The sequence below is a fragment of the Siniperca chuatsi genome, linkage group LG1 (assembly GCF_020085105.1).
Source record: "Siniperca chuatsi isolate FFG_IHB_CAS linkage group LG1, ASM2008510v1, whole genome shotgun sequence".
Classification (NCBI taxonomy): Eukaryota; Metazoa; Chordata; class Actinopteri; order Centrarchiformes; family Sinipercidae; genus Siniperca; species Siniperca chuatsi.
The window spans coordinates 11,856,045-11,869,337 of record NC_058042.1 but is presented as its reverse complement, the minus strand read 5'-3'; the positions used below and the strand labels follow the sequence as shown (position 1 = coordinate 11,869,337).

At 38.2% G+C, this 13,293-nt stretch overlaps 1 protein-coding gene across 1 annotated transcript; it reads right to left on the bottom strand.

Moving 5' to 3' along the window:
• Window positions 1–2,294: 2,294 nt before the first annotated feature.
• LOC122877271 lies at window positions 2,295–6,383 on the bottom strand. Its single transcript, XM_044198602.1, is given in 7 exon segments — window positions 2,295–2,542; window positions 3,702–3,820; window positions 4,145–4,243; window positions 4,603–4,639; window positions 4,761–4,872; window positions 4,911–5,095; window positions 6,314–6,383. Coding segments are annotated over 7 exon segments (870 nt in total).
• Window positions 6,384–13,293: the final 6,910 nt, after the last annotated feature.

Sequence of the window (13,293 nt, the reverse complement as noted above, 5' to 3'; positions counted from 1 at the left end):
TGGTTGATTTACCACTACAAAGACACACAACATGAAAATTTTTTGGCCCCCCCACTTCTGAAATGTATCCGGCGCCCTCTGTAGTGAGGATGACACTTGATAATGATAATTTTTGGTTAAATCTCTTTTCCCCAGTACAACTTACAAAGATGATGCAGTATTATGTCTTAGAAACATTATTTGGAATGGCCTAACAAAGCTTGGCCCCTGGCATCCTTGGTGTACTCAATCATCATCACCTGATTACAAATGAACACAACATTGATTCACAGCCATGGGTCCCAAAGACTCATGTTTCAGGATCTGATTAGCTTTGATGTTAATGAGAGCTTTGCCTCTACTGCTAACCCCTAAGGTATCTGGATGAAGCTCTCCATCATCCTCTGTTGGATTCTGACACCCCTGCCCAGATGGTGATATAGTCTCACCCCTCTCCATTCTTTTTTTCACATGCTAAATACACCGATGGAGTGTTGCTCCTGGGCCTTGACGGTGCATATGGACACCATGAATACCTGCCTGATCTCATTATAACAGACACACACACAACTTCATAACAAAGAAGAGGAAACATGGTATGTGAACAGCTGGCTTGCCATCCTCACTTCATCTAAAACTCTGCTAACGGTTGGTTCACTTGATAGATTGATTTCTGTTGACCAAGAGTTGAAAAGAGTGTGGGGAATTATGTGGGTTTGGAATCAGAATCAGAATCTGACTCTGGTTTCAAGTTGCTCTCAATGTACTTACATACAGTTCCAAGAACAATTTAAAGGAAGATATCTATTTACAGTATATTATGAGAGGCCAAACAAGCCATAATTCATACTTTCTCGCACAATCGCTCTAATCTCTCATGGATACATATATACTCTCCCACACAAACTACTATACCCTCTTACATACGCAATCATATTCTCACACACACACACTTTCGTCTGGGCCATAAATCATAATTACTTACGCATAAAGCTGTACTGTCTTTGAAACACTATTATTCTCGCTTACAGACACCGTCATACTCTTACACATACACCATAATACTCTCTATAGTAGTGTATACAAGATAGAATAGTGATGTATATAAGAAAGAATGATATTGTTTGCATGAGAGAAATTGTAGTGTGTGTGAGTGTAGTAGTGTGTGTGAGACAGTGTAGTAATGTGTGTGTGTGAGAGTGTAGTAGTGTGTGAGAGAGTGTAATAGTGTGTGTGAGAAAGAATGACAATGTGTGAAAAGAAAATAGTTGTGTGTTTGACATAGCTGGATCATCTAAGTAAGGTGTCATTCCACTTCAGTAACCTCTTTACCTTTATGGAAAATGAGGGCATATTGGATTCTACAGATGAACTTCATCTGTTTTGTCTTCACCATATCTACTTGCCAAGAGTTCAAAGGGCAGCTGCAGAATTCCGAAATCAGTGGAACCACCATGGATTATCTACACAGGAAGGACAGACACTAAAAAAACAACATTGTTGTTCTAGTAAATGACTTTAATGTCAATGAAACCATTATGAACAGAATTCAAGAGACAGTAGACCCACTCAGGAATGATGCTGTGTAACCATGGCATACAACTATTTTTAGGCCTGGTGAATGTTCTTAGTGAACAGTAACAAAGTTATCACTGAAAATGCAGCAGACACCTTAAGTGTCAAAGTGCTAACACACTTGAGGATTGTCTTGTAAGAGACTGAATAATGTAACAATAACAGTTATAACATTTGGCTTTCTGTTATGAACAGAATTCAAGTGACAGTAGACCAACTCAGTGATGATGGTAACAATGGTATACAATTATTTTTAGGCCTGGTGAATAGTTTTAGCACGGTAACCAAGCTGATTACAGACTGAATATTGTAAGAAAAACAGTTGTTAGAACATTACGTGGTTATAACGTGGTGTTACAACACCACTGTGCCTTTATACCATTAAGAAAAATAAAACTAACCTCCCAATTACTCAGTCAGCACTAGTCAAAACTTTTACAAGGATTAGTTGATCAATAAGGAATCCAACTGAAATGTTTATTTTATACAACCTATGAATGCATTGGCTGTAAAATACCAAAAATGTAGGTTTATCACTGAAAAACATGAAGTATTTGTTTCAACAAATTGCAATAGTTGGCAGTCTTAGCTTGTGTTTATTCTGCTAAATTTATCTTTATCTTGCTAAACTTTCAAAATAAAAAATAAAATCAGAAGCTTGTATGTTCACATTGAATCCTAAACCTGTCTAACTGAAACATTATCAACAAGGTACTTGGAACAAACATAATGTTCCCAAGTTATTCTCTACCAAAACCCTGTGTGTTTCCTATTGCAAAGTCCATGCTCTCCCTGAAATCCCAATATGTGTCAAGCAGTGGCAATTTCAGGCAGTTGATGCATGTGTTCGCCATAGGCAAACGTCGTTTGGGACTGACGGAATGATCATGCAGGAAATCAATTGATGGCAGAGGGGAGAGGCCAGCTGGTGGGATGACACTTGCATGTGTCACAAAGGCTAGGATTTTACCTAGCTTTGATAGTCCCTCTTACTCTAACACAGAAAAACAAGAAAAACAACAACAAAAAACAACAAATAAACTGAGAATTTACTGCACTCACACCAGCGAGTTAAACATATACAGACAACTAAACAAAAGTAAAGAATTAAAGAGTAAGGAAGAAAGAGAAAGGAGAAAAAAGAAAGGAAAAAAGAAAGGGAAGTGAGAGATGAAAAGGCTGTAAGGAGTAAAGGAGTGAATGAAAGGTTAAGGGAAATAGGGAGATAGCATATGAAGAGTATAGAATGAAAGTCAGTCAATGGAAAGTGAGTTAGAAAGGATGTAAGGAAAGAAGAGATAAAAAACAAAGGATATAAAAAGTAAAGAAGAGTAATATGGAAAACTAAGTAGACAGCCAAAATAATTTACAGTCATCCTCTGGGAATAATTAATGTCCATTATTGTCCATTAATATGGTTTGCGTTACCTTACAATATTTTGCGTTCTCTCGTAATAAATATTGTGTTCTCTCACAACACTTTTGCATTACCTCGCAATACTTTTCTTCTTCCATTCCTTCTGAACCATGTCTTTTCTGCTCAGCTGTTCTCAGCGCAACGCCCCAGTATATCAGCTCATGGAATTTTACTTTGAACCGGGCATTAAGTATGCTGATATACAGTAGTACTACTGCTCAATTGGCATACATGGTTATGTAATTAGTGAAAGTAAAATTAAACAAGTTTTTAGATCAAGAGATCTCTCCAGAAGAAAGCGGTATGTTAATCTGCTGGATGCTGTCGGTTTCATTCGTGAACGGTTACTGTACACTGTACTGTACCCCAGAGGGGTTTCACTGATGAAAAGGATCCATCTACAGAGATGGAATTACAGATGTGCAGTTGAATCTACCTCATAAAGCAAATGTCCTGTATTTGTATGAGTCAAAAAAAGCAACAAACACGAAGGTGACTGAAATGCTGCAAACAGATTACTGAAGCTCATTAATCCTATGCACTAGCTTTTACTCTTGAAATGCACTATGATGCAAATTACCATATGATATCACCATTTACAATGTAAGCTGCAGTACAATTATGATTAAAATGGTGTTGGGTTGTGGTTGTACTAATTAACTGTAAAAAAAGAAAAAGTGAGCTATTCTTGTTTTGCTTCACTTTGATTGGCTCAGAAAATTCAATCCACCAAGGTCCACAGCCTCTTCATCCATTCCCAAATCATCTGAAAACTTGATGCACATCTGATATGCAGGATTTTAGGACAATCATTTAAAACCATGCACAGCGCCATTCAGTACTGAAGACCTATTAAGATTCAAAATTAAGATTTCCTTTATTGTCATTTCTTCATGCATACATAAAAAAATGAAATACTGTTCCCCAAAGTGTCAGTTGTTAGTAAAAACAATATTAATCATTAAAACAGTAACAATAGATACAAAATAAATAAATTAGAAAGTATGGCTAAGAAATATCAATTAAAAAGAGCCCATCATATTGGTGTATATAAAGTTCAATTGCGCAGTCCAGTAAGTTTACTTGTCAGTTGTCTGTGGTGCATGACCGTTATTTGGTTTCAGGTGAAAGTGCTGTTATGGGGGTTAGAGGGTGTGTCGGTGAGTTGTGGGCATATTAATGATGAACTGGCATCTCTGGTTACTGTCAATTTGGGATGCAAGATTCAGGAGCACCACCTGTGCTGATTTAGTGTTTGGATGTTCAGATGCCCTGTTGAAAAAGAAAGAAAACCATTTATTAGGCTAGGGATAAGACCATACTTTACCAACAATGAGACCAACAGGAGCTAAATCATGGAACAATCACCTTTTTTTTCCTCATTACTGCCAACTACTTTTACCCATTTTTACTTTTTACCATAGGTTTTGTAGATGTAAGTGTGGATTTTTCCATCCAATGTTTTTCAGATTTTTTGGTACAGTGTGAATCTGGCTTAAGCAAAGATGATGCAACACTTGGAAGTTGCAAGACTAGAAACGACAGCCCACTGCATTAATTCAGAGACACAGAATGTAAGGGGTACATGCATCTTTATTCAATGTACAGTATACAACTTCTGTAGCCTTTACAAAAGCATGGTGGCAATCTCTGTCCTGGCTTGTATTCCTATCAGGAGGCAACATTGTAAGTCACATCAGATTCCAATAATGCTTACCCTTATTCTGTCATATCCGCAATTACTGCACTCATTTAACAATGCCATACTAATGAATAACTTTTGTATGACTCTCAAGACTGGCCATTATAGCCTGGTTTAAATCCTCTTCATCAGAAGAAAGGTCTGAGATGGAACCCATGATCGAAAGGTAGACAGCATTGTCATTGCTGGCTGATGGAGTCTGGTTAATTGTGGTAACACTTTCCAAGTCAATCATACTTGATGCTTGGTGTGATGCAGTGGAGTGGACCTAATGTACACCGCCTTTGATTTGAATACTTTGTGAATCATAAAGCCATTCAGTTCCTGGCCTTCACGCAACTTTGGCGAAACCAGTTTGTTTCCATAGGCACTAAATATATAGCCATGTTCATGAAGCTTGTTTTTGCAAACTTCCCCCAATTCTGGATGAGGTAACAGCATGACATCTTTGTTAAAGGTAGGGTGATTTTGAGTGGAAGACCTAAACAAAGAACACAATATCGCATTGGCATTATTATTATTATTTGAAGGAATAGTGGTGGTAGTAGTAGGTAGTAGGTAGTAGAACAATAATATTGGTAATAGTATAAGTCCTGCAAGTGACATCATCACACCAAAAATCAAGGACAACAAGGGAACCCTTATCTTGAAACATAATAGCCTACATTACAAAAAAATTCCATCTGTGATAGACAGGCCTGCTCAGCCAAGCCATGTAGTGTCTGACTCCAGTACCATCATTGGATAAAGTAAGAGGACCACAGACAGATTTAAATGAGCCAGACTGTAGCCATCTGTCCGAAACACTCTTTCAAACAGCTGTAGCTATTTTTGATCATATATCATGACAGATTCTGAAGTCAAACAAATTATAAATGATCCAAGTTAAACAATATAAGTGCAAATGTAAGTGGACAAACAAACAGAACTTCCAAAGGATAACTCCTTCTTAATTGTAAAGTTAGCTAATTTCGCTCAAAAGTGCGGCTGTCAGTGTGAGGGACATTTCCTCTGCTTTATCTAGTAAGCCCAGGATGCATAGCTCCCCCACCCCACATAGACCAATACATTCTCGCACCACATCCAGTCCTTCTCCTCCCAAAGGCGAGAGAAGTGAGTAGAGCAGACCCATGCCGACCGGATAGCATGCAGTTAGTTAATGCCACACAGCAGGAGATGAAATCCCTGTCCTCCTTAAAACCATTAAATAACTACTGGGCTACTATTGGCAAATGTTACCACTGTAATGTTTGATTAATGTTACTACCTTAAGTATAAATGGCATAAATAAAGTTAGCATATCATAACCTTAATATGTTGTTGTTATTTTTTTCACATTTTATTCCACCCCTGAAAGCATTAAATTTGTGATTCCCATGCATAGACCAACCTGGCATAAATAACCTTAGCAGCCCATGATTGTGAGTTAATATTACCATAAACAAGACAGGCCAGGCTTCACACAAACAACATTAAGATTAATGTCACTAGACTTTGCACATGAGTGCCCTAATTTTAGTTTAAGCTAACTAAAATAAGGACACGCTCTTTCGCAGCTAACTTAATGGCTTATCAGTTAGCAAAGCAACACTATAAGCTAACCTAGCTGTTAACTATGCATCAGTTAAGTTAACCATTACCGGTCAACCGGGACGAGGCCATGCCGTTATTCACCAACGTTAATGTTAATGAAATCAAGCCCACCGCCATGATAACGTCTCATTTTTAAGGTTTGCATTGCCCATTACTGCTGACAAAGTGCCAAATCTAACAGCTAACATCGGAAATGGTGGCTTCAAAAACATTATCCACGGCTACAAAAATATAATTTAACCTTATTCAGTGAACTCACCTCTTCCTTAACAATGAAGCCCATCCACCGAAATACTGCTGAGTTTGATATCGGGTTCCCATCACTTGGTGAACATTAACGCTAGCTTTAACTGCTGATGAAGCGCCACTGCCGCTCCCTGATGCACCTGATCCACCTATGAAGATCCATCGCATTTATAACAGCGCTGCAAGTGGTCCCTGTGGATGGCTGTCATCTAGTTTGATTCAGCATTTCTGACAGTGATGTGACAACAGTTAGATCATTTAAAATGTTACTTATGAGGCCAAGGGTTTCATTGAGTCGTTCCCTGTCCATCATCTTCTCGTATCTTGATCATGCTTGGGAAGGCAGGCCGTTTCCGTGAAATCCCTCTTCTTCATAAAAGTATAAAGATAATACAAGCCAATCAGGAACTGAGAATTCAGTATGACTTCCTTTTCAATCAAACTCACTTCCGTTTCAACGAAACTCTCTCACACAAACAACTATTCTTAGGACTGTTCTCATTCACTATTAATCCCACTTACATATGCTATTATTCTGTTTCAAATGTAATATTATTCTGTTTTACATATAGTAGAATTCTGTTTCACATACAGTGTAACCCTCAGTTACATATACTACCACACTTTTTATATATACTATTATCCTGTCTTACATAAACTATAATTTGAGAGTATAATGTGTGTGTAAGAATATAGTTCTCTGTGTTAGATTGAATAGTGCTGTGTGTACGAGAGTATGATGATGCATTTAAGGGTATTGTTGTGCGTCTTAGAGAGAATAGTAATCTGTGTAGGAGAGTCTTACTGTACATGAAAGAGGGTATGGTAGTGTGTGTGGAAGAATATAGTGATGTACGTCTGAGAATATGATGTTGTATTTGAGACCAAGTTTGAATTATTACACATGGAGACTCTCATAGTATATACAGCATGCTTTATGCTGTATATACATATACATCATTTAACAGTGATGATGATATGTACATGTTAAAGCACAATGTGTATTTTAAACTGTAAATATATCATTTATAATTTGTAGATAAGTGGATGTTTTAGTGTTACAGAGTTATTGACACTATATGACAGATTATCATAGTGATGGCATGTGGAAAGAAACTGTTCATGTGACCAATTGTTTTGGTGTACAGTGCTCTGTAGCGCCCACCAGAGGGGAGACGTTGGAACAGGTTGTGGAGATGTATAAGTCCTGAATGGAGGGCAGGTTGGCACCTCCATTCCAACCTGCCCTCCATGATGTCTGCAGCCATACTACTTTTTACATAATGAGTTAAAACTTCATGCCACTTGGTGGATTTTTTTTATCTAAGGTGGCTGATGATAGAGTTGTTTGGTATTACTTTTTCCAGAAGGAGTCAAAACCACATAAAACATATGGTACACGAATGACAGCAGGTGAATGGACAACTCCCCATAGGCTTTTGCCCATCATTTAGTCGGGATGCAAGATTGTTCCCTCTCTTCCTGCCATAATTCATCCATGTCCAATACAAACAAGTTTATGGTAGCAAAACTTAAAAGACCATAACAAATAATCAAAAATTTTGGGCAACACCGTAGCTTCATATAAGTAAGTTATCTTTATTATATAACACTTTCCAAAACTGAACTTAAAAAGTGCTTTACAAATACACAGAATGCATTACAACAAAATACAATGAGAAATGCCCAATAAAGGGAGTATGAAAATGATGAAATTCAAATAGAAGTGAAAAAAAAGATGCCAATACATACAAATCAGATCAAATTTTTCAATTCATGTCTTATTCAGCAGATATAATAATGGCAGGGAGGCTGTTCATGTTGCGACTGGATATTTCAAACATCCACAGCAACAGGAACAGTGCAGTGCTAGAACTGTAGAACACTATAACAAACCACCCAGTGTGTTAAAGGCTGTGCTAGATAATTTAAACAATAACTAAAAAGAAAGACAATAGGTAATACTTTTTTCTGTGAATTTCTTCCTTCTTTATAATAAGTAATTGCTTCATCAATATACAGTACTTAGAATTCAAGGTCAGAAAACATCTCTGTGAGATTGATCATTATGAGCATAATGATAAAAGATCAGTACTTTTTAACTACTGCCAAATCCCCTACCTATGCCAGTAAAACATGTATAAGCCATCCTTTCCAGGGTTTTGTATTAAGACTGTCTCGGCGCTAATTCCCAGCCTTACCTTTGTAATATTCCTAATGAGCCCCTAAGCTCTGAGATCCCTCATTCTGCTGTGTTCCACGTTCCCTTTGATCCTGACGATCCCTTTCCCAGCATCCTCGGGGGTCCACGCATAGTGTTACCTGACTGTGTGGTGCTAATACATCGAATATTCATCCACACCCCTCTGCACTATCTGTCCTCCACAACAGGAAAAAGTCAACACAGTTTTAGAATATTTCAAGGGGGAAATTCCAGTTACAGGCAGTGGTGACTCTTACATGACACAGAACAATGTGATATTCTATGAGATTGTTTTTCTTGTTTTTGGTGACAGGTTTAGTCATGAGTGTTCAGTGCTGAGTGGTTATATACTGCAATTGCCTGTGATTACTTTTAACAGTGTTACCAGTGGTTTGACATTGCCAGACTGGCAAAAGCACTGAGACCCCTGAGCAAACAAGCACGGAGCTGCTCTGCTGAGTCTAAGGAAGCTATTACAAATAGTATCCTATGCCATCAATATATATGTGTACTACTGTGTGTGTGTGTGTGTGTGTGTATATATACATATCCAGTGTGGGTCCTTAGGCAATACCCTTCACGCTACTGCCTACCTCATGCAATGATGAGTGACAATGAAAGATATGAGATGCCGGATCAGACGTTGCCCGGCAAAACAAGGTCTGCGTCAGGTGCTACTACTCCAGTAACCCTAGTCAGGGGGGTTACATGCAAAGGATGTGGGATAAATGGTTACTTTGAAACCCACAATCAAGGCTTACAGCGAAGCAACTAGTATATCATAACTTGAGATTGACGAGATACAACACAAATGCTACGGCAAGGGGGAGCCAGGACAACCGGAGATTGGGTACAAAGCCCCAACAAGTGCAATCACGCTGTACGACTAGCGTACAACTTTACGCTAGCCGTAAGGAAGGCGGCTGTGGACTAGTGAGTGTGAGAGCCACTATCGAGGATGAAACATTCAAGATCCACAAGTACATCAAAGATAAGGCCCCAACAGATGACAACAGATGTGCTCAGTGAATGTCTCAGGCAATGGTACTAATGTGGTACTAATGCCTCTTGGGCTTATACTCATTGAAACAAATACCAGGTCTTCATGTTTTATTTATTTATTTATTCATGGCTTTATTTATTTATTTATGGCTTTATTTTAAATAAATTGTAAAACTTTCTATGCAAGGTTTGATGGTTGGCTTATCCCTGCACTCTGTTGTGTTACTCTGCTGCCACTCATACTGTATGAGCATTCAACTTTTTTAGGAGCACTTGATCACACAGGGTTTATGTTTGTTTCACATTTTGATCGGTCCTGCACAAGTATATCAGTAGTGTTCCAGTCTATTGTTGTGCATTGTGCATTTATCTTTTAGACCCTGTGCTCCCACACCTGCCCTCTAGACATCCTCAGAGAGTTTCCTGTCTTGAATCAGCTCATTAGTGTTGGAGTATATATGTCATTTGTCAGATTGTCTGGTTTGCTTTCTTGCTCTTAGTGTTCTCGTCTCTGAGGTTGCCTTGCCTGTTCTTAGTTACTTGTTACCTGCCTGCTTTCCTGTTGCCAACTCTATGCCTGAACAGCAAACAAGCAAAAAGGCTCTTAACCTCAGCTGTCCATCCTGTGACTTTTGGGTCCAATGTCTATCCATGATTGCAGTGCTAATACTCAACTACAGGCACTGCAGCTAACCTGGTGCTGCGGGAGGCAGAGACTTCCATTTAGCCCTGTACTGTACTGTATCAACCTTGCCCAGACATCTCACCCTTGAGCATGCTGCACCTTCTTTCAAATGCTCCCTCACACTGTTGTTCAGAGTGGCATCTGACAGTTAAGAGCATTGAGAGACAACAGGGCAATAGGCATAACATCATTGGGATAAATTGCAGTCACTCACATTTGTCATCCACAGCTGATCAACAAAGAATCACAGGAGTTCAAAGTATTTCCTAGTTGCATATTTGAGGTTATTCAACCTAAAAACTGAAATTCAAAGTCCATCCCTGTATTTATCATCTAAATTACATACTTAGAGTACATTTACAGCTGTGTTTGTTGTGCATATGACACACCATCTCTACAGTTTCGTGTAATGTGCTGCTGGTGATATATATTAAATCATCTTTGGTGTTCAGTGAAGCAGGCTTATGATTTGTCTCTCAAGTGTTGGATGATAGTTTGGGAGCTGTATTTGTACAGGATCACATTGTGTGGGGGGCACTGCTTGGGTAGTGGCCTGTGTCTTGTGGGAGTAACAACTTTTTGTTCTGTCGTTTAACTTTCTTTCTTCGTCAGACCTCCACTGGATTTTAATGTATGTTGTTCAAAGACAGTATATATATAAAGGACTTGAAATAATATCAGTGACTAGAGACAATGAAGGAACACGCAAATTCTTCTTATTTCGATATAGTATACTATTGGAGATGCTGTATCAAATCGGCCTACAACAGGCAAAGGTAGAGGAAGAGATGGAAAAAAGGTAGACTGAGGCAGCAAATAAAAAACAAAATCTTTGCACTTCTTTCATTTCACTTTATAGCTGTTTTGTTGATCTTTTTTTCCTTCTTTTATAAATTTGATAATAAACATAGTAAAATTAATGTTAGTAGCTCAGTCACATCACAATATTAGTAATAAGCAATCTCTTGTTTTAAATGTATCAATGTTTAAATACTTCAAGGCTAGCTTAGGTCACTAAAGTGGACATTGATCATTACATCTCCGCCGTAATTGAATAATTGTGCAATATTCTGTGTACTACTCCCGTGCAACATTAGTTTTCCCATGTTAGTTTTTCTTATTTATTGTTATTGATATTATATACCTCTATTACTCTCGACAGTAAATGCACCTCCGCTTATTACCATTACTTATTTGGTTACATTGTATTATTATACTGTACTTTCATTATCAATCGGTAAACCCACTTGGTACTCAACACTTAGTTTAACTTATACTTATACCGACCTGATACTTAATTTATTTTCTGACCTGTTTTATAGTGTATCATATTGTTTTCTAGTACTTTCTCCTGTGTGCACTGACGTAAAGGCAGGCTACTGTAACAAAGAGTTTCCCTACGAGAATCAATAAAGTATTTCTGATTCTGATTTCTGATTCTGATCTGATTATTTTTAGTATGAAGTGTCTGTTTATTGTGAAAGATTTGTGAATGAATATTATATGCTGTGTTTTTCCTGATTTGTTTGCAAAACCACTTGCCTTAAATGAATTTGAACTGCTCTCATCATGCATCTTCCCTGCTTTATTTACATGACTAATTCAAATGCATTTATGTTTTCAAACAAATCGCATCTGCACCTGTCCCTGGGGGTTTGGTTGATTTAAATAACAGCCCATTGCAACACTTTTTACATAAACCTCCATAAAAATGAACTAAATACCAAACAGACAAAGATGGCCCATGAGCATCACAACTCTTTTCTTTTCCCACTTTGTAATAGCCAGAGATATTTCTACAGGCAGTGGAAGGGAGCTGGGAAAAGAGGTTCTGCTGAAGGAAAGTGTCTGCACTGAGCTCAGCTATAGCAAGAACTTGCTCTTTTTTGTGGCGTGCAGTGTGAGGCTATCTACCCTCCCAGGCCTCTCTCCTCCACCCTTCTCCCTCATCACTAACGAACTCTCTCTACCAGGCCTTACCTCAGGCGGCCCTCAGTAATTATTCCCCAGTGCCACAAACTGGTGAGATGGGTGTCTGTTACACACTGTGTGCCGAGCTAAGAAAAACAACAACTGTGGGGCCATTATTTGTCAATCAAACCCAGGGCCAAAACAAAATGCTGTCTGGTACATCCTGAGTCCTAGTTATCATCATTGAAAACTGTCAGGCCAAAGAGCATTTTTATTGATTTCCGTACTTATTTATTTATTTTTATCATCCTGGCATTTTCTCTGATCTGTGGTCAGCAGTGCTACTGAGCTTTTCTTACAATCACTGTGCCTTCCTGACTTAAGTGCACAGTACAGTGCACATAAGTTGTTTTTTAGTATTGCTAAAACATTGCAAACACTTCACACAGAATGTAAAACAATAAACAACTGTTTGTATCTTTACTCCTCAATGTAACAGGATGCGCTACTGGAATACAAAGTTAAGTAAAATCATGGAAATAAAATGAATTTTATTCTCGGGGCACCACCAAGTACACCTTATAAACATGTCTTAATCTCAAATTAGAAAGTATATTTTTCCTGTTCAATGATTTCTTATAAAACCAAGATGAATTAGAAATGTAGCAACTGAATATGATTGATGTGGATTAATGGATTGTAGAAAAATTAATCAATGAAATGGTGGAAGAACTACACTAAGCTTGTTTAACCAAAAGAAGAAAAAGTCTGCTAATATAAGCCTTGGCTTCAAACATTCTGCAGAAATCATGAAATCCTTTAGTAAATGATACCCCTCTGTTCTTCTGGGCTGAAGCATCTTGGTAATAGTTGCAGCAGGTCGTGGCTCAAGTTGGATGAGCCAGGTCGTTGATTCTTCGGGATGGAGTGGATTTCACTCGGCTCTGGAGCTGGTCCCAACAGGTCGATGTTGTATCTTT